Below are 26,001 nucleotides of genomic sequence, written 5' to 3' on the forward strand. Positions count from 1 at the left end.
GGAAGGAAGGAGGGGGGCGGTGCTCCCGCTCTGGGCTCTGCCGCCGCCAGCGCCGCCACTCCCGGAGCGGCGGCTGCTCGGGGGCGCGGCTCCAGCTGCCGACGGAGAAGGAGGAGGAGGTGGTGGCGGTGAGGCGAGGTGAGGTCGCCTGCTTTGATAGCTGACTGTGGCTGGCGGGGGAAGCGCTGGGTTCTGGGCGGCGGAGATAGAGGGGGTGCCCGCTTGGAGGGGCCGGTCCGAGCCCCGCTGCGAGGGAGCGGGTCCTGTGGCTGCCCCGCCCCGCCCAGGTGGGGCTTGTAGGCTGCCCGGGAAGGGGCCGGGGAAAAGGGGGCCGCCGGTAGTGCTGGGCGGTGCCGGCGGTCGCCGGGGCAGGCGGAGTGACTGACAGAGCGCTCCGGGGCCGGGGCTGCGCTGGGCTGGCGGCGGGCGGCGCTTCCCGGCCCTCCCTGGCGGCTGAGCCCGACAGCGCCGATCAGAAAATGGGGGTGGACGGCGGGTGGGGGGAGCGATGCGTCCTCGGTTCTCGGTCTCCTAAAATGGCGCTGAAGAGCTGTGGCCGCTCTCCTTGGAGTTCTGGAGGCAGCTGAGGAGGCTGCGCCTGTCGTGTTGAATTCCGAAAAAAATGAACCTTATTTCCCTCGGTCTGGCTGTGGCGGGAGTTTGGCAGTTGCAGAGAGGGCGGCAGCACCTGGTGTTCTCTGTGAAATGTGAGTTTTAACCGCGTAAGGCAGCGCTCCAGCTGCTGTCGCGGTTTTGCCGACTCATCTTCTGTCTTCGGGTCAGCCCGCAGCTCCCAGACCCTCCCCGTCCGCCCGCGGGAACTCTGGCGGCCCAGGTGTTATTCCCTGGCTTCTGCAGCATTCGTGCTCAATTTTTCCTGGAAAGCCCATTTGAAATGGAACCACGATCCCAGGAGCAGTTTGCTCATGCCGTTTTGGCGTTAGTGTTGGAGTGGCGGCTATGGAAAGCTATTGTTACTTAGCTGCATCTTCGGGGAAAATGTGTGGTCTGTGACTGCCCTTCCACCTCTGGGAAGCTTGCCTGCCCGCAGCTTGAATGCGAAGTGTTGTTCGATGTCAGCCTAGGAGGGGTTAGAAAAACGACTGCTGATTAGAATGGGAATGTGGACTAGTGTCCCAGTTGCATTTGGGTTAAGACTTCTGGTAGTCTCTGTTTGAAGCAATATATATTCGCTATGTTTTCTGTGTATTCCTTTTGAAACTCTCCTTCTCACTCCTACCTGCTCCCCCTGTTTGGCCCTTCTTCCTCCCCCACTGGTTGTAACTAAGCCAGTGTCTCAGTGCACTAAGTTCTGCGATGGAGCAGATTTGAGAACTTTCTGAATGGTTCGTGTCATACTGCAGTTCTTTGCTTCTTCGGTAGTTGTCTTATTTTCTTTGTAACTGCATTATGAGTGCAGCCCCTGATATGATGATCGTTTTCCAAATGCCATCAGTATATTTAGCCTGGACTATTTCAGACTATTACATTCCCCCTATTTGGGAGGAGGGGGAGAAGGTTCTGCAGAGTGGGATGGAACAGGATAGCGTGAGAAGCTGTTTTGCAGAGTTCCAAAGGGAAACTTTCTCTTCACATTTGATCGGAATTAATCATTGTCAACTTTCATCCTCTCTAGAAAAGTCCTAGACACAGATCACAGCTTTAAGTGTAGCTTTAGAGTGCTTCCACATTATGGAGGCCCATGTCACCATCTTATCCCAGTGTCATGTGTGTTTTCCAAGAGGTCATCAGAGATAAGGTTTGATGCAGTCCAAAAGGCACTGTTCTGTTGTGTGGCTGTTCTTCATGCCTATGTGAAGATACTGAGAAATAACTGGAAAATTAACTTTGTCGTGCATATGGATTGAAATGCAGCAAGTGCTGATTTGCAAGGTAAAATGGCCTTAACTGCTTTCATCTTATGAATGAGCATAGATGTAACCAATTCTTGCACTTTCACTAACAAAAGGCTTTGTGTTCCCTTTTATTTATTGTTTAACTGCTGGCTTTTACCATTGGGAGATGGTGACTTTGGATCTTGCGTCTAAATCACTGAGAAACCTTTCTCAGTGCAACAGTGTAACTTCCAGAACAAATCGGTCAGTCACCTCGGCAGGAAATCCTTAATATGGAGCGTTTCCCAAGTGTGCCGTATGTGATAATTTTGTGCAAAGAGCTGTGTTATTACACATCTGGTATCATGGTATTTTTGCTTAGGGGCTTTTGTAAAGAATTTCATTTGCATGTTTCTTTGTCAAGTGTCTTTTTCTATATGAGTTTGAGGGAGGTTCTGTTCACCGTTTGTGTGCCAGTGAGTGTGTTAAATGTGTAGCTGTGTGATGAATAATCGGACTTTTATTTTTCCTGGGTGGAGGTTTTCCTAAAATTTATTTAAATGGTAGAATAGTATTATAGAAAATTTTAATTATATTGATTTGAGATTAGTTACATTTATTCATTAGATCTTTTTTCTTTTTTGCCTTGCTTTTATTAAGAGGAAAAAGAAAGTAAGAATCTCTGCGCTTGGGGCAGAATTATCTGACTAATTTTCTTCTGATAAGCAGTATTTCAGGTGAACTCTTATTAACTTTGTGCAGAAAGATGCAAATATTTAGGTTGATGCTGTACAATACTAATGAATTTCAAGTTAGGTGGGGATTCTGAATATTGGCTTACTGCCTTACAGATGAGCAGAATTCCCCGAGGGAAGAGGAAGAGCTTTAACATTTACTTCTAAGCAAGAACTTTTATAGGAGAGCACTTTGAACCCTAACATCTCCTCTCAACCTAGCTGAACAGCTATGCACTTTCAATTCTATCACCGTCTGTGTAGCTTTTTGACAAATAATAGTCACAGGGGAGTTGTTAGATTGATAGTATATCCTTATATCTATCTCAACCAGATTCTTTCTGCTTAAAACATCTGGAGGTAGACTCTGAAAATCTTTGATTTTACCTCCTTACTGAAGTCCTTTGAGACTTACTCTTTGTATGTGAGGGTACAGTTTGACAGCTGACTCAGTGGCAGTGCTGGTTGAAAGCACTTCTGCTACAACAACAAGCTGGCAACAAAATAAGGAGTCAAGGGTGTCAAATCTGATTTTGATAAGTGTGTGGCCTGTCCGCTAGTTATTCTGGCACATCATGGATAGGATGGAAAGGCCATACTTCTTATCACAGCATCGCTGCCGAGAAACTATGCAAAGCTTTCCCAAAAGGTGCAGTCTTTTTGAGCATTTTGTTTGTGGCTATATTTGGTAAAATTGCCTTTCTCACCCCTGAAGTACCAATACATTTGATGAACACACACAGTGAAGCAAATAAAGGAATTGATCTAAACCTAAACTCAGAAAATAGTTATTAACACAGATCAGTTCTCCAAGTACAGACTGCTACAAATTCTTGTGAATGTGAAAGGTGGGAATGGGAATAGACAGGACCTGATTGAGCTGTGCTCTTCCAGCTTCTTGTGCACCTGCTTCCTGACAAAGCTTGGGAAACTGAAAAGTCCTTCACTTAGGATAAGCATTACTTAGCAAAAGCCAAAACCTTAGTGTGTTATCAACAGTATTCTCACACAGAGTCCAAAACACAGCACTGTACCAGCTACCAGGAAGAAAATTAGCTCTATTCTAGCCAAAATAATGACATTAATTTTCATAGCTATTGAATTGCTCCAACAGGAAATAAATAAATCCTTTGCAGGATGCTAGCAAAGTTTGTGAGAAGTGATGCTGAAGTAGCATGAGACATGTGGTAGTATGCTACTGCTATAGTTCTGGTCTTAAAATTACATGAGCAGAATTGTTTTGAGTTGCTGCATCTGCAGTGTAGCAAAGAATGCTAAAGGTGAAAGGATAGCAAATCTATCACAGAAAATAGTCTGAAAAAAAATGCAGATGGAGATGACCAAAAATATATTAATTGAAGCTAATCAATAGAAAATCATTGAGCTCTGTGGGCCCTGGGTCCTAAAAGATCATTCATAAGAGTCTGTTACATTTATGGTGTATGGGAAAGTGTGTAGAGCTGTCTGTATGCTTGAACAGTGGTAGGAAAATGGTGTATTTCTATTTTCACTTAAAAGATTGAGGAATTATATCAAAAGACTGAAGCTAGTATTCTGCTTCTTTACGTTGCCTTGGTCTGAGGTGTATTTTCTGCTCTTACACACTTCCACTTTTGGAATGTCTAGTATATGGAGAAAGCATTTAGGGAGATCTAATCAAACTAGTAGTGTGAGGTTTTTTTATGTGGGGTTTTGCATGAGTGTTTTTAAAGACTTGCAGTGGAACTTCATTGTTGTGTATGGTGAAGTTTTAAATACTTCATCACCTAAGCAGTCTACTACATACAAAAAAGTAACCAAAGTCTAGGAGTTGGCTTAAACTTCATAAATAATTAAAGAAAACTGTATTTAGTGTGTGTTATATGGTGAATGGTTTCTTGGTAAATGACATCTAGAAACCTTTCATATACTGAAGGTGTCATGTGCAAAATTCAATGTTTGCACCAAACCTGTAAATCAGCTGACATTTTAGTTGTATGCATCTGTTGTTTACTTCCATATTTTTTAAATCTAAATAGTATTAATAACACTTTCTTTAACAGTGAACTACGTCTTAGGAAATAAAGAAATGGATGGGATGGATGAAACATCTAAAAAAATCCTAGAGCCATACCAGTATTTGCTTCAACTACCAGGCAAGTTTCTTTGTACTGTGTTGTTTTAAATATCAACATTGGTTTTACAGCAATTTGTGACTTAGGAAGTATAAGGCAAGAAGTTTTTGATTTGTGGATTTAAGAATAATAAGAAGTAACACTTTTCACTGTTTCACTTTTACTTGTTCTTCCTTTTATGAAACCTCATAGATTTGTTGGTTTGTTTTTTTGGTTTTTTTTGTGAGACTGGTACAATAGTTACTGTGTCTGTAGTAATATTTCCATATTAATATTGCAATTGTAGTAAGTAATATTGCAGTTACTCTGTTCTCCAGAGTAGCTGACTTGCTGTTTTTAAAAGCTGGTAGGGGCAAGTACTGAAGACTTGATCCTGGTTTTAAACTCAGGGCTGACAAATGTTCTATAGTTGCTTGCTGTACTGAACTTGGTAGGTTTTTTTGTTTTGGTTGAGGGGGGAGGGGTGTTTGAGGTTTTTTTGTTTGGTATGGGGTTGTTTGGGGTTTTTGTTTGTTTTTGTTTTGGGGGTTTTTTTTCAGGTGGGGGGGTTGGTTATTGGCCTGTTCCTCTAGTGTAATTTATTCTCCTTGGTGTATATAGAGACAGATGCTCTTATAGCCTATTTCAGTTGTCCATATTCATGGCTTGCTTCATCTGTCAGAGGTTCAGCCAGTCCTTGTGTAGTATCAGGTCACCAGCAATACATTCACATGAAGTTTTCAGTCTTGAATAGTATAGTGGAATTCAGGGGGCAGTTTGAAAGCAAACTACTGTATGGATATACCCTTTGAAAGTCTCTTTGACTAAAATATAATCAGATGGCTGTGACTTTCATTTGTACACCTAAAGTGAAAGAAAGCCCAAACAGGCTATCCGAGTGACTAATTTTGTAAAAATAGCAGTCGAACAACTTTGTAATTGGGACTACTGCATAACTGCCTGATTACCCTCTGTCCAGCTTATATTGAAAGCTGAAGGAGTTAAAGAAGATACAAAATTTGGGTAAATATTAAGGAAATATTTCTGATCAAAATTATATCTGACCAGGGTAGAAGACCTTCTGCCTAGACAAGTAGCACTGTAAATCACAGGCAGAGTACTAAGTGGCTTTTGCACATCTGCAACAAGAGCTGTATGTCAGTAGGGTGGGTCCTCTGAGCCCTAATTCATTATACCTGTGTATAATGAATTTCATTATTAACCTCTACAAATATCCAGGATTTTCTTGCCAACATTAGTGATTTCATTTGGCTTGGCAGTTAGCACTGAGTTGAAAACTAAGAAAAGGAAAGAATTTGGCAGTTCCATGCCTTTTTAATGCCAGAAGGCTTGTTTCCCATTTCCTCATGTGTATTCCTTTTGGCTATGTTGAACTGGGTGGTGGTCTTTCTAGAGGACTACCTTGAGAAAGAGTCTGTGATATTACAGAGACCTTTTTAAGCCCTGGTCCTGAAGAAATTTGTTTTTGTCAAACATAGTTTTTAAGTCTATTTTTTATTTGATTAGATTATCTCATTAACCAAGGAATGTTGTAACACCTCTGCATCTTTAGCTGCCTTTTTTTTTTTTTTTTAACCCTAGTGTAGATACCAGGAAGAAGAGCTCACCTTCCTAGTAGGAAATATACAACACCAAAAAGTACTCAAAAAATCTTCTTAAGGCAAAAGCTCTTGACTAGTAGCTCTTCAGTTACCTTTCACTTTAAATGATGCACCTAGAATACATGTTCAACCTTCCCAATTTGATTCCTGTGGCTAAATTCCTTTACTTTGTGAGTTCAACAGTAACAGCTCTGTACTGGTGGCTTATGTAACACTACAGTTGCTGGCAGTACAGCTGTCCTGCTAAAGTATCATAAATCTGATGGTCTGCTTTACCATGTTGACTTGTTAATTTAGTGTATGTTTTGGGGAAGGTGAGAGACAAGATACACTGATTTCTATGCAGTAGTGGTGGTGTGATTCAAAAGAGAAAACTTCCCTTAAACTAAGCAGGTGAAAACGGTATACCTGTGGGAAGCTTGTACTGAGTAACAGGTGAAATAGTGAGGGTTCACAATCATAAATAAACAGTGTTTCCTGTGTTTGAAAAATTGGCTTTGCCTAAGGTCAGCTATGCCAAGTACAGATCAGTAGGAGCCAGTTACATGTGTGAATCTTGGAGTCGGTGTGAGTACCAGTGCTCAATAAGGGTGGAAAAGATGGGCTTATAGATGCTGTTTCTACCTAGAGTAGAGCTCAAATTAGATGCCTGAGCTAATCCAACAGGCTCTTGTTGAAAAAGGCGGTTTCGTTCCATCCTCTTAGCTTCTGGCAGTATTCTCTTGCTTTACTTGTGCCAGTTCTCAGCTTGCTAATCAAATTATTAGGTAGTCTCAATCACCTAACCTGTTAAAAACTTGCCTGGATAATCTCTTGTCTTGTTAGTGAGGAGGCACAACAATAGGGACAAGAAGCTGTTTCTCTCTTGGATCAGTTTGAGCTCAGAGGGACTTTGCAGAAAGCTTGGCTGAGTGTCAAATATGTACACTATGGCTCTACAGTAGTCCAGTTCCTTATCTTGTATGACTAGTTGAATGCTCCAAGCAGTTTAGTAACCTATGGTTGAATGAATTTTGATAGATATCAAAGTTTGTTTGCATAAAAAGGGATTGTATAGCTGTATTAATGTTGGTAGCAGGGAAGGAAAAAAGCCTGCTAATGTTGTCAATAGTGGAAGAACACAGATTTTTATAACTGCTAAGGATTAACTGCTCAGTAGAGGCAAATTGATTGCTCTGTTTCCCTTTGCTAAAATAAGACTTTTAATGGTAACAATTTTGGAGTGATACCTAAAGTAACCTTGTCTATTTCTTTGGCTTAAAACAGCGTAAGGATAGGGAAGCTACTAGGCTTAAGGTATTTTTAATATGGTGCTATTTTAAGTGCTAATATAGTAATTAATGTTTATTATGGTAATTAATGTTTATTCCTTCGTGAGAAGAAATTATTACTTGGGAGAAGAACATAGATTCTGAAATAGTAATTTCATTGTAGTGGAACATTACCCTACTAGTTTTTAGCGATGTTCTGCTTAATGTGGGATTCTGTCACTTAGTATCATAAACTGCAGGACTTAGTTTGATAGAGTCTGTTGTGGTTTGTCTCAAAAATGGCTTGGTTCACACACATGGTGAATCTTTTATTTTTGGGAGTCTGAGTAAACAGCAGTAGCTGATTTTGCAGTGCTAAGGAGTATATCAAATTTCAGTTGTCATAAAACTGATATGGTTAATAGCTTGCTGTTGAAAGGGGCAGATTCTGATCCCATTCATGACTAGGTATCTTCCCATTCTTGTCCTGCTGGTCTTGGCTGCTGTCTTTCCTGGTCTTGTTTAGCAAGCTAAACAGTCAAGACTGGCTTTGTTGTTCAGCTTTGACTGCTGGGTAATTAAACTTGATCAGCCTGGTGAAGGAGTTAAGCACTATGGGCCGTGATCCCTACCACTGGCACAACTACACTTGGTGCATCAGAGACCTCCACTTGGGCCAAGTTTCTAAGGGAGGCTGCACCCCTCTAGATAGTGAGCTGCAGGGATGCCTGGGGGCACCCACTAGCCGGAATAAGTGATGTCCCTGCTCCTAAAGGTGTATGGTTTTGGAAAATCTCTGTCACAAAGCAAAATAATAGTGAAAGGGGATCAGCAGGCTTGCGTAACATCAGAAATAACAAAAATTACAGGACTCTACAGATTCAAGAATCTGAAACCTCTAGGTATGTTGATGGGGGCCAAGAAATAATCTGTGCATTTCAGGTTGGGAGTGGATATTCTTGCGGTGGTGAGGGGTGGTGGCCTCTGACACCAGGAGAGTGACTTCTGTTCCTTGAGCCAGATGTGCAACTGCCAAATAGGCTCAGTGCACTGAAAGAAGACATGTGACTGGAAGCTCTTTACAGGTCTTTTATAACCTAAATGATTCTATGGTTTTGTACAACTAAGCATCAGAACAGCACCTGGAGCAGCACCAAGTGATAAGACTGAGCAGATAGTGGAGAGACTGGCTCCTGTGGGGAATAGAGACTTCCACATGTGGTTTTGTGTTAGGGAGGTTTGCTGTTCTGGATACCCCTGATATGGATGTGAGGGGAGGAGTGCTAAGGTGTGTTTCACCGTAAAAATACTTAACCTTACATCTCTTCTACTTGAACACTAATGGATATAGCAAGGGGAAGCTTATCAAGCAGGACTGTGGCCTTTGGAATGAAGGCCAAGGGCACGGGAAGCCAGGTGGATCTTCTCTATGATCCTCAAACCCCTTCTTACCATCAGGAGGAATGAATGGATACTGCCTGTCAACTGCTAGTTAGTTGCAGAGCTCATGCTGATAGCAGAGTTTTGGCTCTTAAGGCCTTGAGCTCCTTTGTAGAGCAAGGAGTATCAGGAGGAGATAGCATCCACCTACCCAAGTCAGGACAAAAGTAGAAGTGATAGTAACCGATGACTACACACTGTCAAGTAAGGAATTAGTGAACTTGCAAACAAAGTGTGTAGGTTGATTTGAACAAGACACTTAGTAATCTACAGATGAGATCAGAAGGCAAATCATCCCACCACTCCAATAAGGAAGTATGAACAGAATTTGCTAGGGGAAGCTCTTGATTTTTCTGGGGATCTGCAGGATTGGATGCTTCTCTGTAGTGCCTTTATACATATGCATACTTTATTGGGTGTAAAAGGGAGGAAGTAGAGTTTTGCATGCAACTGTAGGGCAACAATTTTATTGTGGTATAAACACACAACTAGAGTGCTGCAATGGATGTATGTGGATAGCCTTGGAAGACAATCTGGGGTAGCAAGGAATGGGAGTTACAGTTTATGTGAAAGAGCAGTTGAGTTGCATGGGGTTCTGCCTTTGTCACATGAGCCTGTTGAGAGCTTATGGGTCAAGATTCAAGGGCAGATGAATAGGGGTGACATTATAGTGGGCATATGCTACAGACCCCCTAGGCAGGAAGAAGAGGATGAGACCTTCAGATAAGTGCACAATGCTTTATATTTACAGGTGCTGATTCTTATGAGAGACTTCAGTTACCCCACAGTGTTGTAGAAGCAGCATCACAGCAGGACACAGGCATTCCAGGAGGTTTCTGGAATGAATTGGTCACCTCCTGGTAGCACAGGTGATCAAGGAGCTAATACAGGAAGGCATAATGCTGCACTTCCACTTAAAAGAAAAAAAAGGAGAATTAGTTAGGCCATTATGACTGGAGGCAACTTTAGTTGCAGTAACTATGGGATAGTGGCATTTAGGATTGTGAGAAGGAACAAGGCAATACCAGCATCTCAACCCTGGACTAGTTAACCCTATTTTTAGCAGAGGGAGTTATGCTAGAGAATTGTCAGTACCCTTTATCAGGCACAAGTGGCTGCACAGGTTAAAAGTGTATGTGCCTGCTCTCTGCTTATCTTCAAGCAGTTCACCTCTGCTGTTTGTAGTGTTTTTGTAGCTGCTTGGAGAGGTCTGCTTGGAGACTTTATCCATTTAGTTTTAATCCATCAGAGGATGCAGCTAAACGTGCAAGTGTACAATACAACTGAGGTAATACAAGAGCTTTGTTCCTCCAGAAGGGCAATGCCCCTTCCCCTGATCCTCAGCATCTCCTGCTCACCCTGTAGTGATTGTGGCAGATCCACTGCATAAGCTGACTCAGTACATAAAGCTGGCAGAAAGCTAACCTAGCAAAAAGCTGCATTCTCTGCTGGGCTAATGAGTTGAATTAACTGCAATGGGGGCTAGGTTAATAGTCACTCTGCTCCTTCCCATTGCTGTTCTAGCCTTTTCATATACCCTCTCTATAAGTAGGGTGCTGCCTTAAGGGCATAATTCGTGATTACTTTAATACAGCAAGAGTGAAGCAATACTAGCCAGGAGCCTGTCCAGAATGGAGGTCTGTAGTTTTTGTCTGTGCCCTGTCACAAGAACAACTGTGTATGTAAGGGGTAAGCTGGCTGGGGTTTTTTTCCCCTTTAGATGAGAAGCATCTCATCTGAAGAGAAGGAAATGTCCTCAGTACAACATCTTTCACTTGATATTTGTTTTGAGGATAAAGCTCTAACCTTCTTTGCTGTAGAAGGAATTTCTGAGTATTTTTCTTACCTTTTCCTCCCAGTATTACTAAGGAGAAAAGCTTTCCATAGCTGCTGTTTGATTTGGGTAATAATTTGGGATCTTAGATTAAACCAAATGCATTTAGTAGAGCTTTGATAAAAGCTTGGTGCAATAATGTCTAGTATTATAGCTCTATACAGTAGGCAGAGCTTCTGAGTTTGGATGTTAGACCTCTATTCTTCAATTTTACAATAACCTGCTTAGAATAATTAACAGCGGTGAAATGTGACAGTGAAGAAACTGGATAATTCTGGCAGTGCTCCTTTTAATTTTGTCCTAGTGTCACTGTATTGTTGTCTTGTCTAGTTTGGGGAGAGGACAAGTGTGGCAAGGAATGGAGTCTTCTGGATCCAGGCTTTAGAAACCAGTGTTGGAGGGGTTTGGTCTTTTGCCATCCCTATATGGCCGCAGGCATAAATTGTGTAGCATAAATCGCTGTACTATCACATAGACCTGCTAGGATTGACTTCAGAATCAGATAAAATAGCATTTATGTAGCAATAATGTTCCTTTAGAAGACAAGCAAATCTGCATGTATAAAAGGAAAGATAAATGTCTCACTATACAGGTAGTATTTTTTCTTTGGATAGTCGGTGTTGAGGAAGCCTTGCTAGTCAGGGTAGACAAGTCTAACAATTCAAATGCTGTCTGTACTACAGAACTCAAGTGCCTTAATCCTTTGTGCGTGTTATAATCCATTTAGAATGTGTGCTAGTAGTCAAGTTCGTCATGATGAAATAATGCTTGTTGCTGAACATCCAGCATTCTTTGAGTGTATTTTCTAGGAAACATATTCAGAAAAACAGAATTAGCTGACTAGTATTTAAAAAAAAAGGCAGGTATTGCCTGTATCCATGTAATTTAGAAGAGAATAAACAGCTATAGATAAGCTACAGTTCCTTAATGTAATATTATCTCTGACTGATTTTCTTTATGAATGTGGTGAAATACTTGTTAATCCTTAAAGGGTAAGCCATACAGTTTGGCAGATATTTGTAACAGTTACTCTCAAGGAAAGACAAAACAATCCTTTCCTTCTGCAGAAAACTGTTAGTGTTTAAAACTGAGCACAGACAATAAAAATGGAGAAAACAAGTCAAATGCAGTGTATGTCCGGGTCAGAATGCCTCTTCACGTGTGGCAGGGGCAGAGGACAGAGCTCCTGGAGGGAAAAAGAGGACCATTTTGTTAATGTTGTCTAGTGAAAACCAGAAGATGGTGGTGACAGGAAGCAGTGGAAATCATTGAGAACTGAGACAAGAAGTGCAGACCTCTGATCCAGGGAGGAAGGTTATCAAACTTGCTTACAGAGCCCAACCCACAAAGCTATTGCTTACCTGGTGGCGACTTAATTAGAAGGAGAAAAACTCTCAATCCAGTTTCTCTAGGGCCTATCACTGCAAGTGAATATACCCGTGCTTATTATTCTGTATATGCTGGTTACACAGTCACAGAGAAACCTTAGGGAGCAATTCAAATGTTGACATTTCTTTGGTGCTATGGGCAAGATGGAATTATCAACATGAGGACTAGTATTGCAGAATATCTGAGTTGTGTCTCAGTTCTTCTTGAGTCAAGTAATACAGGTTCCATGGGTGTCTATGTTGCACTGCTTTGAAGTTCATTTAAAGCTTTTTCCAAATGCTTGTTTATGTGAGCTATATATCTGCAGAGCTGTTTTTTGCAGTTATTCCAAGGTATTATACATAACTGAGCTTCTCAAAGTTCAGAGCAGAATTGTCTCAGTGTGGATAGAGGATGATTTTATTTCATATTGAACATGACTGGATGCTGAATAGATATTTGTACATGAAAACAGCAAATTACTGAAGAAAGTGGACATCACTAATGTATAGGCATAAGGTGAACTTCTATGGAAATTCACTTTGTCATGTAGAAAGTATCTGGATTGAACAGAACAGTTTGTTTTAACACTAAACTTGGTCATTTAATGTTATCTTTCATTCTTATGAAACAGGGTAACTGGGTATAAGATAAATATCTAAATTATTGGAAATTTCTGTTCGGATTTTTGTTTAGAGTAATTTAGTAACTATATGTAATGTCACTTTCCTGTTTTACAAGTTTACAGTAGCAAGTTAAGAATAATACTACAGGAGAAAGACCTAAAAATTGAGAGAAATTCCCATACTCGCAACTAATCATGAATCGTAATTTAAACTTTTTAATCTTAAAATTAACATGCCTTGCAAACTAGCTGATCTGTACAGGCTACCAACATGGTCAGGATCCCTTACTAATTAAATTGTGAAAAATAAATATAGTAACCTGTAAATATGCTTTGCATAGTCCTGTGAAGTGTTTAAAACTGTAACTGCTGCTAATTGATGTTTATTCATCAGCATGCACTGATACATTTTCCACTTTTGTGTCATCACACTGATCAGGTTTTTTTAATTGGATCTCAAATCAGCTATAGTTAACACAAACTGTTGTGCCTAATAATGAACTCTGATATTTTTATAAATGCCTATAATATTTTTATTGTAGGTAAACAAGTGAGAACCAAACTGTCACAGGCCTTTAATCACTGGCTGAATGTTCCAGAAGATAAAATACAGGTACTGGCTAATTACTTTTAAAAGGTTGTTATCTTTCTTCCAAGACCATTGGTAACAGATGATTCTCTTACATAGCATAAATTATTAGAAATCTTAAATACACTAATTTCTAGATATAGCATGAACTTTCATGGAAACATCTTCAGAGCAAAGCTTTTACTGTGATGCAACACTAAAGCAATTACTTCCATGTCTTACTAGAATAGTTACTTCTTTCCAAGTGTGTTCAACGTTTGAAGTTGTAGATAAGCAGCTATCATTGTTACCCACTTAACTCAGTTATTAATACTGAGTTTTTAATGAATTGCAAAAGAAGCTAGACAGTTACCTTGTAGACTTCACAAATACAGTGTTTGAAAATAAAATCTGGAGATTTTGATACAAGAATATTGAAGACAGCAATTAAATCAACTTTATAAACCTAAAACTGAGAGGGATGTATATATAGTCTACATTACTTTCTAATGAGAAGTATTATCTAGGAATTATCATTCCCTTTTCTCTTGGACAAAGCATGCAAGATGCGTGGCTGTGTATTTATACATTGTGTCTTTTCAAATGAAAAATATCCTCTTTTTTAGACTAGACTGTAGTTTTGATAAACTGCATACAGAGTATGCAAAATATTTTCTGTCCAATGCAATATAATATATTTATAATATAATAATATAATTGGTTGTGGCTTTTGACACCCAGCTGGTCTTTTGTAAATTTCATTAATTGTTGGCAGAAGTGTCTTTAGAGTTTGTGAAGGAGTCATTTTTAGGGTGGCTTGAGAGTGACACTTCATAGCTCTCAAGTAGCAAAGTGATTTAAGTGGTTTAAGAGGCTGCATTTCATTATCTAGGACCTCTTCTGTGTTTCGGCCTGTAACTGTCTAGCAACGTGTATTGTCTTTTAGGTAGACACATCTTACCCTTTGTGCTCAGACAAACATCCAAATAAAACATATGATAGACTAAACCCTTACAATACACAGGTTGCTAATATCACAGATCAGACTTCAGATTGGAAGAAGCCTCTGGAAGTTATCTAGGACAACCTTGTACTTAAAGCAGAGCTTTCTCTGTAGCTGCTTTAGGCTTCTGGGGGCCCTGTTGAGTTTTGTAAATCTGGTGATGTGGATTCTGCAGCTTCTCAGGGCCTGTCTTATGCTGAAACCCTTTCATTATAACAAACCCTTCCATTCTATTCAACTAGGATTTTTTAATGTTGCCATCTCACTGTTCCCTCCTGCCCTTTTGCTGGGCACCCATGGCAGTGTGATCCATTTTTGCTTAGTGCTATAGTAAGCTAAATCTGCAGTCCCTCTGTGTCAACAGAAGTTACCAGTTCTGTCACTTTAAACTGATGGATCGCGTAACTGCTATTGAAAACTTGGACCACTTGTTTTGATTATCTTTATGAAGAAAACCAATGCTTTAATATCTCCTTTTCTATGTAAGTTGTTTGTATGGCAAGAAAAAAACAAGATCCTGCCATCTTTTAGTCTTCATCGTGATACAATTACAGTAATTTCACGATTATAAGCCGCACCATTTTGACTAAAATTTTGGTCCGAACCCAAAGTGCGGCTTATAATCAGGTGTGGCTTATCTATGGACAAAGAACGAAAAGTTGCTGTTTTAGTTTGGAGGACAGGTGTCTGCTGAGAAAGGCAGGAGTTTCTCTTTGAAATGGAGAATGTAAACCCCCTCTCTCCAAATTATTATAATTTTGAAATCAAGGGGCTTTCAGGCAAAGATATGGGAATTAGGAATAACAGTTCTTTACTAGGGAAATTAAAATAGAAATACAGTACTACAAAGAAACAAACTCCAAACCCTGACACAGTCAGAGTACAACCTGACACCGTCAGGCAGGGTGTTGGTAGCAGTCCCATTAAATGGTGATTGCAGTCCCCTTGCAGTGACAGATGTGGCTCAGTTGGAGCAGTGCTCCTGCAGAAGGTGCAGTTTCCCTCTGGAGGTCCAGTGGTGATGTGGAGAAATCCGGTTTTCCTCTGGAGTCCAGTGGAGAAAGGGGCTACCTTATTGTCCCAAAACCTCTGTTTTTATCTTGGTAAGAAATGTTGGGCTCTTCCCCCTGGCTGGAGCAACTTCCAATGGGATGCAGTAATTTTATCAGTCCCACAGTGGGACTCAATGGGCCATTAGCAGACAATGACTGGCTGGAGGAAGGATGGGGTGTGAAAAGATAAAGAACAATGCCTTGCCTGGTTTCAATGGATGGCCCATTAGCAAATTATCTGCCATTGAGATAAGGATCACTGTCCCCACCCTCAACAGATGGTGATAGAACAGATACCTTTTATCACACTCTGTATTGTAACCTGCGGCTTATAATCAGGTGCGGCTTATGTATGGACAAAAACCAAAAAGTTGCTGAAACCCAGAAGTGCGGCTTATAATCAGTGCGGCTTATAATCGTGAAATTACTGTATTACAGCTTTTGCACAATTTTACAGCTTTTACTGATTTTAATAACTAAAAGATGGTTAAAGTCTGAAGGCCCACCTCTGGTCATCTTTTTGACATCCGTCAAAATCTTCATAAGATATCCCCTGTGTCTAACAGCTTTATTAATTTCCAGGTATTTGTATTTCTTTTATTAAAAATCTGTATTCTGGCACTCATTCTGTGACTTTTCTTACCTTGGATTGCTTGCCTTTGTGTAATTTATTTAGATGGTACAATTGAGTCTGCTGTTCCTTGGTAGTTTATTCTACTGTTAACTGCTGCTGTTTTCACTTTTTGCCCCAATCAAGTGACCTCTTCCCCCAACCCTTACTGAATTTCTAGTTCCCATTTAGAGCTACACTGAGACACTTCAGTTTGTTGAATTAGAGAACACTGGATTTGCCGGTGAACTTTTTTCTGAGAAGGCACTGAAATGGCCTAGTAAGAGTCAAGCAAATTTTAAAGCTATTGCAGATGAGGGGGTGGAAGAAACCTGTGTGTTGGACTGACAGTGCAGCAGATACTGATTAGATAGATGAAGGTTGTAAGAAAACATAGCACTCTGTACTGGGTCTTCGGCTTTCATTATGGAGACCAGTCTTTTAATTTTCTCAGGCTACTTCCTGATGTCTTCTACAATAAGCTTTTTCTGATATCTGAGCTGTTTCATTCCTTTCCTTCACCTTTGAAGCACTTTCGATGCTGTCTTAATTTCACAAGATAATTTGATAGAAACACAGAGTCAGGAAACACACTTTCCTTTTAGCCTTATGTATGGAAGCTGCAAGAGGTCCTGAAACTGACAGTGATATGAAATAGGTTAGCAAGAGAAATACTAGAATAGGCTTATCTAATGAATTCACAGAACACAGGGAAACATTCCTGATAGTTCTGAGAATGAGATAATGGACCAAAAGTATATTCAAACAAATAGGTATGTAAAGTTACCTTCAGTAAGTAAGTACTCTGTCCTTTGATTTCATGAGTGTTTAAGTAGGTTGTTCTTGCAATCATATCTTGGGAAAGAGATTAAATTGCTGGGGTTTGAGTTTTAATCTTTGGGACAATGTTCACTGAACACCAGGTGGCTTGGTGCTCAAGTAAATGCTTACAGCAAAGTCCTAATTTTGTCCTACAGCACCCACCAAATAGGACCATACTAGATATTTGCTGCCATTTTATGGTGGTCTTAGTATTTTTTACAGTTGTTTTGATAAATGTTGACTGAATGCAATGTTTGTAGCTAATGAGTGTAATCGGTTCATTAGCTTTAAAATCATATCTTAATCAGATGTGTTTTGCAGTGAGTTTATACAGTATGCATTTTTACATGCTTAAATTTATTTCCATTTAAGCAGGTGCTGAGTGTACCTGTTGATCGCACGGCAGCTGTGGAATAAAAGTAGTGTATAGTGTTAAGACTCTTCATTTTTTTTGTTGCGTTGTTAAGGTTCTGTTCTACTCAAATGTAGTCTGCTACAGGCCTGATGTGAATATTTATTGCACGCCTCAGGTGTGTAGTATTGGTCTACCTACTAACAACTAGTGTTTTGGAAGCTTCTCAAAAGAAATTGTGGCTGTTGGCTTTCTGCCAAGAATTTTCCAAATGATGTTTCAGAGGGAGTAGTCTGTCCTTTAAGAACTCAGTATTGAATATAATCACACAAAGTGTGGGAAAAGAAAGATGAGCTCTCTGCTTATCAAAACATAGTTCACAAGAGAAATGTGATAATGGATGGTATCTGACACTCCCAGGAACTCACTTCGGGAAATCTCAGGTTTGTAAATCTAAACATTTCAAAACACTGTTAATTTTATTTTCCCCTAGTCATGTTTCTAATAAGTTATTCCATGAGTCCCAGACAATGGCTTGTTTTAGAACTGTAGCAACAATGAAGAGGAGCATGCAAGTGGAAGCACTTCAGGGAGTAAGTTAACTTTTAATCTGAAAACATACACATAAGACTGTGATCCAGGACTTACAGCAAAATGGATGATGAAGAGAACCATAAATCTCTCTACTAACAGTAAAGGCGAGTTGTCTAAAGAGGAACCTCAGTGATAGAGAATATAGTTACTTAAAACATCTATTTTAAATATAGTCTTGTAAAACTCACAGTTAAATTACTGACAGACTTAATTTTCTCTTCTTGTAATAGGTTATCATTGAAGTGACAGAGATGTTGCACAATGCAAGCCTACTTGTGGATGATATTGAAGATAACTCAAAACTACGACGGGGCTTTCCAGTGGCACACAGTATCTATGGAATTCCATCTGTAATCAACTGTGCTAATTATGTTTATTTTCTTGGCTTAGAGAAGGTTTTAACCCTTGATCATCCAGATGCTGTTAAAGTTTTTACCCGTCAACTTCTGGAACTCCATAAAGGACAAGGCTTGGATATTTACTGGAGGGATACCTACACCTGTCCTACAGAGGCTGAGTATAAAGCAATGGTACTGCAAAAGACAGGTGGTCTGTTTGGATTGGCTGTAGGCCTCATGCAGCTGTTCTCAAATTATAAAAAAGACTTAAAGCCACTTCTTAACACGCTTGGTCTCTTCTTCCAAATAAGAGATGACTACGCCAACTTACACTCCAAAGAATATAGTGAGAACAAAAGTTTTTGTGAAGACTTAACTGAGGGCAAGTTCTCATTCCCAACCATTCATGCAATTTGGTCAAGACCTGAAAGTACTCAGGTGCAAAACATTTTACGTCAAAGGACGGAGAACATAGATATAAAAAAATACTGTGTACATTACCTTGAAAATGTTGGTTCTTTTGAGTACACTCGGAATACATTGAAAGAGCTTGAATCTGAAGCCTATAAACAAATTGAATCACTTGGGGGAAACCCTGAGCTTGTAGCACTAGTTCAACAGCTGAGCAAAATGTTCAAAGAAACTGAAAATTAAAAAATTAATTTCTGGGTGTGGATTAAAACTCTTTTGGAAATGGGAAAATAACCAGATGGAGAGGTGCGATAATCAGTCTTATGTAAAACTTCCTCTTGCAGCCAAGTTTCAGAAATTGCTGTTAAAAATAACTTGGCATTGAGTTTTGAAATATGTACCTTATTATCTCTAAAGTCTTAATTGTAACTGCTTTACAGTTGGTTTTGTTAAAGCAGTTGTACTAGAACTAAAGAAGTTTTAAGTCTAAATGTAATAGTCGTGACACAATCATAGGCATTATTTCACACCTAAAACTGTTGAGCCCCTAACCAGGCTATGATAGAATTCTGGTTGAAATTCTGTGTTTTAAATTAAATCAGGTTGACCTATGTGTATAATGCATTTTAAACAATGCTCTTGTAAACCAAAATTTGTGTTTAAAAAAAAAAGATACTCGCAACCACAATGCACATAAAACTGTTGTGTGATATTTCTAAGTTTGACTTGTGAAGATCAGGTGAATCAGTTTACTGTGTCCTGGGGTGAATATGCTATCCAGCTTTTGTGGATATTTTCAGGGGAATGTGAATTATGAAAGATACAATTTTGTATGCAAATAAGATATGCTCAGTCTGAAATTGTGACTTCATTAAGATTTTGAAGTACCTGAGAGAAAAGATTTCATCACATCAGCAAAGGGCAAATTTGCTGCTGATTCCAGCTCTGCAGTGAGTGATTTTGCTCACCTGGTTTTAGATTTTGAAATTGTCAAACATTCTGTAACCAGAAACTTAAATCTATGCATTAGCCCTCATAAATGACAATAGAATAAGCTGCTATTAGAAATGGAAAGGGATTCACACCAGATAACTATAGGACACCATAACTGGTGCAGGTCTCTTTTATCTCTGATTATAATTGAGGGGTTTCTCTAAGCCTTTATTCATAATTCATATTTCATTCCTGTTCTGAATTGCTGTCTGGAGGCATTTTCTACATCTCTCCAAAGAGACAAGAGCTGTAATTTTTTTGTTAAAGTACAGTATCTTGTTTTACAAGCTACAATACCACTTCAGTTTTGTTAATTGCTTAAATAGAGCTTTAAAATTATAGACATACCAAAATAGAACTGCGACTGAGAGCCAGATTTAGGGGTGGGGGTAGGTATCAATATATATATAAATAAATATATAGAAAAGTGTTAATAAAATGTAAGCAGAGAAACTTGTTTTTTTAATTGCCTGGGCTGGCTTTAATCAGGTTCAGTTCCCTTAGTATTCACAGGTATATTAAGCTTTGCTTTGGGCTAGCAAGGTAATGGTTTGGATCAAAGGTAGGACTGGTACTGTAAGATGTGATGCTAGCTCAAGCATACTCTGAAATGGACAGAGGTAGTTGCCTTCTGATGGCTAAAGGATAGTTTTATTAAGGTGTTCATTTACTGTACCTGGAAAACAGGGAGAGCTATGATCTCAGTCCCCGAGAAAACTAACTGAAGGAGGTTGCTGTAATGCCTTCCCTGGGCAGCCTTAATATCTTTCTGAAAGTGATCAAACATGACAAAATTGAGGATGACTGCTTTCAGTCTGAAATATGTAGTTATGGATGATAGCCTATTCCTTTTATCTGCATGCTGAGGAGAAATCTTTGTCTGATTAGACACAGAATAATAGGCTTTTCACTGAATGGACCTGGTTACCAGGACTGAATAGCTTAAAGTTGGTGAAAGGTGTCTTTAATGTTAATGAAAGAAAATTGTAATTCCTTTTTCATAACTTGCAGTGCTTAGTAGGCCTGTAAATTTTTAATGTGTTATGTGAAAATACTATCTGCAGCAAATTACATTTATTTTGTGTCTTGGTAGTTTCTAAGCACTGTTGCAGTTAATGTTGAATGGGAGAAAGCACTGAAAAGATTATTGTTGTCATGAGTCTCCTAGTCTTACTGTGAAATGTATCCTTGTGCCTGTTAGGATATTGTAACTGCAACACAAAGCGAAGTGCACTTAGTGCCATTTCATTTCTGTTCTGTTGCTGGATGTAAACAGTTCTGTGTAATCAAACTTTCATAATGAAGTAGCTTTTCTGACTTTTTTGTATTAAGCTTTTGTACCATCTGAGACTTCTGCTATGTCATTGCTCTTTTGTTTCATTCTGGCAATTCACCCCAGTATTTATTCTAATTCTATATCTTGTAGCATGTGCCTTCATTTTGAGTGGGTACTTGGATTTTTTCCAGTTGCAGACCATTTAAACCACAAATGGGTAAGAAGGGAAAAGTTGGTCCAGCTTTCTTTTCCCAGGTTACAAGAAGCCATGCAATTCTGTCTTACTCTTCTGCCTTCAGGGTGTTTGATGCCAGTATTCAAAGCATGTGCTGAAGGTGTATCTGAAGAGGCCCACAAGTAGAGCATTGTTGCTCTTTACTTTCGTTAGGATAAACAGGATTGTGAGAGCTTTTTTTGATGTATTCAGGAGTTGGAAGAGGCTGGGATATTTCCCCTTCATCTGTTAAGCTGGTAGAGCACTTTAAGTACTAAATACCAGTCATAATGATGTCCCTTAGTCAAGGCAGATTTTATATTTGGTGCCATCAGTCTGTGCATTTTCATCAATATTCTCTGATGTTATCACTGATACCAGCTCCTGATATCAAGCAGTGTTAGGAAAAACCCTTCTTTAAAGCAACATGGGAGTTCTTGTGACTGCAGAATTAGTTGTGTAAGTGCCCCTCTCTGTTGCTATGCCTCTCACAACACAGAGAGTAGTGATTTTTCCTGATCTTCATAAAATATTCACTGCTGTACGATGGCAATCTGAGTTGCAAGTGGAGATACCCACGGGGAAACAAAGGGGATGCTGGTTTCAATGTCAGTCCCTTTGAGCCAGAATCATTCCCTTTATCTTCCTGCCATTGCCAACATGTTTTACTTTGATCAGGTTATCAGTGCAGTTCTTGGGGGTTTAGTTCTTGCAGTTCACATTAAGAGAAATGCAAATACTCATCAGTCTGGAGCATTCTCTGCTACCTCAGTCTGTTTTCTGATTGTGTGCTTGCTTGGATGTAAATGAATGCTGTCACCTGTCTTAGAGTAGCCAGCCATTGGATGGGACATCTGTCTTTGCTTTTTCATAGGCTTATGTTTACCCCATCAATTATGATGAAAATTGCATCATCTCAAGACCTTCCTGAGGAGATAGCTTTTTCCTCTCCTTCTGAAATCAGACCATTCAGGTACCCACTCAGAGCAACTTTGTATGTATCAGCCAGTTGTTGATACAACACAGAAATGTTAATGGGAAAGAAACTGTCACCAGTTCTTTATGCGTCTGCTTTTTGGTTGATTTTGCTAATCTGTCTGCTTATGCTATGGAAATTTCCTGTATAAGTGACTGTTTTCCTCAGTTATTGTTAAAATGCTAGCAAGGTATAAAAACGTGGGGTTTGTGAGGGGGTTTGCACTTCTCATATAAAACTGGTTTGAACTTTAATATGCCTTTATCACTGAATTGGGCCAGGCTTTTATTCATGTGCAAGAGCCATATGGGCATCTGCTGCTTTTCTTTGTCCCATCTTAATCATTTTACATTTCAGGCTTGGTATTTGCTAAGTTCTTTGTATTATTTGCTCAGTACTTTCACTGTAATTCTTCTTTCAGCTGTATTTCTATTCTGCTGTTAATACCAAGCACACATAATACCATCAAACTCGGTTTTGATCCTGGACAAACATAATAGTCTGGGTCTTCTTTTGAAATGTTGAATCTTGACTCATCATTCACTGTCACAAAAGTAATCTATGATTAATCTGGGATTTTCTGCAACCTTGAAATTCCTGAATCTTTTTTTCCAGGCAGCTAAAACCTGTAACATTTTATATGACCATAAATTATTTTTGTCTCATGTAGCTTGAGCTACTTTCCTTGCCCTACATGTTTGCTTTCAAGATCCATTTTGCTTTGGTGGTAGTGCCTGTTAGGTCTTTCTGTGAATGAACATAACTCACTAGCCCTGAGGGAGAAAAGTTAATTTTTGTCCAGGTTAATGAATTATCCCACTCAGCAAGAGCCTGATGAATGTCAGAGTTGGCAGGTGGACAAAGGCCAAGGAAAGAATTTGAGAGAATAAGAAAACTCATTTTTGCCTCCTGAGGCTGCCTCATGTAATTTCACCTTGTTTTACAGAATTTACTTGACTTTGTTAGGAAAAGCTGAAGTGTGTGTCTAGTATCTCTGAGCTTCCCTTCTTGCTTTCCAAATAGACTGTAAGAGATACTTAAGTTAAAAATTATTTATTCTGGTAATTATTTATGTAACTTGCATATATCATCTAAAGATTTTGATTAAAGGTACAGATAAAACAGAGTACATTGTTTCATTACTGTACATTTCTTTCTCTTAACAATTTTTCTTTTCTTGAAGTCAGGGAAACAAAATCTGCCATTTGCCTATTTGAGTTGATTACTACCTCACATTAACATCCTTTCTGAATAAGTTTTATCATAGCTGATCATCAATGTTCAACCTCTTCTGCAGCACTTATTTTAAAATTACTTCAGAGGCACCTTGTTGAGATGTGGCTAGGAATAATCCATGATTCATTAACTCACTTCAAGCATAAACTTCTAATAAAGTTTAAACTTTATTAGAAAAAATGTGCAAAACTTCTAATGAAGATGCAGATTAAACCACATTAACCCTGATAGTGTTCCTCACCTGTGTACCCTATGGAATAAATAAGTTCTCAATTAACCTACTGAAAAGATATTTACTGATCATCTCTGTTTAGTACAGCATAGAGAAGCATGGGAGATACACCAAGAAGGCCTAATGTCACATTTCCAGGGAAAGCACTACACAACCTGACATGAATTTGTGTAGAAGACTAACTTTGAGGTGAAAGGAAATCATAGATAATTTTCTGCTTTTGAACTCCAGGAAAATGCTCTACTCATTGGTATATGAATTACATGCTGACAGTTAAGCAGCTGCATCATCTCTTGAGCACAGTAGGTCATTTTCACTCTCTTCATAATGTTTCAGATGCTATTTCTAGAGCATACAGGGTGAGCTACTTAATCACTCAGTAATTACTGAGGTCTGTAAAATGGCAAATGCATGCATTTTGTTTATGTATTTTGAAATACATAAAAACTCTCCTATTCTCTTGCAATCTGTGTTACTCCACAGAGAACTTCTGTTGGCTGAGGGAGGCATAACCTTCCACTATCTAAAGTTATTAAAACCGGGCTGACACCAAGCATGTGTGAACAGATTGGAGGGGAAAAAAGGTTTGCAAGGAAAAAAAACCCTAAGTTCTTTAAAAGTAGAATTTCCTACAATTGCAGAGTTAGTATATGAAGCACGGAACTAACTCTAACACTTTTTCTGTGGTTTTGACTGAAGAACCATTTTTATTGGGTGCTTATAAAATGCTGAAGTTGTAATTTGAGGTAATGAGGTGAAAATGTGAAATTGGTCTAGTTGTTTCATTAGCAATGGGACTGTCCTGTTCCTTGTCAAGTACAGATCATGAACTATGGCTATTTGTTGATTATCATCTTGGAAATAGTAAATACATTAATTTGACAAACTCCATGTAGATTCTGAGAATGGTTGGGTTACCTGTCAAACAGGGGAAGAAATGGGCAGTTGGGGTGAGAAAGATGATAAAAAGTATTTTCATGTTTTCAGTGCCTTTCCTTTCAGGCAGTACATGAAGTGGAGGATGCTTTCAGCTTGGACCTTGGGAAAAGGGGAGGAGAGGAACAGTGGAGAGCAAAAGAGCTTGCTGCTTTTATTCATACCACTATCCCTGTAGCTTCAGCTATATGGCTTGGAACTGGAACAGATTGTTCCAAGAGTGCCCTCTGTGGGAGATGAGGGGCTTACGAATCCAGATGAGACAGCGCCACCACCAAAATGTGGGAAGGACTAGGGTATCTATCTATCTGTCTAGGGTATCTCTATCAATTCTATTAGTTGGTCTGAAATAACACATTACCTATGGCAAAGGAAGACTGTGAAAAAAAGGCACAGAGTTCTTTGCTGGATTGTCTCCTTGAGGTGCAGCTGCTTTATGCAAGACAGTAACTACTCCCTCAAAGCCTGTTACTTGAAATTGCAAGTTATCAGCATGCTAAAGAATACATACATTATCCAGATTATTTTGATTGGAATGTGTTAGCGTTACCAAATACCCATACCTGATTTCTGTGGTCAGTATCATGGACTCGAAGTAGAGAGTGCTAATATGCTGCCTGGCAGAGGAACAGACATTTAATGTAATGGAGCCATAATGGGACTGAAAGAGCTGCTTGATTATTCACGGTCATGATTGTTCTGGTCTTGGTGGTGCCAACATTCAGATGATACTGTTTGCAGTAAGCTGTTGTGAGACATTGAACTATGAAACATAAAAGATTAAAAAATATGAAAAACATCGAATAGGATACTTTGTGGTTTTTTGTTTTTGTTTTTTTTTAATAGCCTCAGCTATTAGATCTTGCCATACCTATCTCTGTCAAACTGAAGAGCTCCTACTCAATTTCTGTTCCTCACCAACTCGTACTGGAACACAGTCAGGTCTTTCATTTTTTTGCTGTTAGTCTACGCACAGTGGACAGTTCGATATTCCGCCCCCCGCGCTAATTATTACAGGTCTTCCCTGGATTCCCCAGGGGCTATTTTCCCCAAATACTGAAAGTTGAAATAAGTGCAGCAACAACTGTCGCGGCGTACAGGGCAATCCAGCTATTTAGGAGTTTTCCTGGCGCGGGGGAGCTCTGCTGCTCCTTCAGCCGCTGCTCCCGTGAGAGCGCTTGATTTACGGACTCATCTTTCGCTCGCTGTCGGTTCAGCGGTGCCTCAGCGCTTTGCCCACCGCACGCCGCTTCACAACACGGCAGCGCTTCCCCGCGCCATCCTTCCTCTCTCCTCACATCCCGCCGCAAGATTGCGGCTGCTCCCAGAGAGGCGCAATTCCCGGGGACGGGCCGGACACCTCGCCACCGCCCCGCGGACCCGGCTTTTCCCATCAGAGTGCCGGCCTATCGCCCCGCGGCATTCTGGGAGCTGTAGTCCCGGGGGTGCCAAGCACTCTCGGTGGGGCCACCTCGATGAACTGCATTACCCAGAAAGCTCCACGGCGGCGACGCCCCGGGCCGATTTGCCCCTGAAGGCGGAGACTTGAGCCGGGTAGAAGGCGGAGTGGGCCAATAGCGGGCCAAG

At 39.9% G+C, this 26,001-nt stretch overlaps 2 protein-coding genes across 6 annotated transcripts in view; both read left to right on the forward strand.

Annotated features, from left to right (window-relative positions):
* GGPS1 (geranylgeranyl diphosphate synthase 1) lies at positions 1-25,213 on the forward strand. Of its 5 annotated transcripts, none has more exons than XM_033055108.2 (5): positions 51-138; positions 2,023-2,099; positions 4,612-4,704; positions 13,344-13,414; positions 18,033-25,213. In XM_033055108.2, the coding sequence occupies exons 3-5, from the start codon at positions 4,638-4,640 to the stop codon at positions 18,792-18,794; spliced, it is 900 nt and encodes a 299-aa protein (XP_032910999.1). In that variant the 5' UTR covers positions 51-138; positions 2,023-2,099; positions 4,612-4,637; the 3' UTR covers positions 18,795-25,213. The 5 variants fall into 5 exon arrangements, with proteins under 5 accessions (XP_032911000.1, XP_032911001.1, XP_032910999.1 ...); XM_033055107.2 differs by lacking the exon at positions 51-138 and adding an exon at positions 620-1,893; XM_033055109.2 differs by lacking the exon at positions 2,023-2,099 and having other exon boundaries at positions 1-138.
* TBCE (tubulin folding cofactor E) overlaps positions 85-26,001 on the forward strand; it is a 51,167-nt gene continuing 25,250 nt past the window's right edge. The window contains exon 1 of the mRNA XM_033055101.2: positions 85-138. The gene's annotated coding sequence lies outside the window, so the exon portion shown is untranslated. The remainder of the gene's footprint in view (positions 139-26,001) is intronic.

Source organism: Catharus ustulatus, chromosome 3 (assembly GCF_009819885.2).
Source record: "Catharus ustulatus isolate bCatUst1 chromosome 3, bCatUst1.pri.v2, whole genome shotgun sequence".
Classification (NCBI taxonomy): Eukaryota; Metazoa; Chordata; class Aves; order Passeriformes; family Turdidae; genus Catharus; species Catharus ustulatus.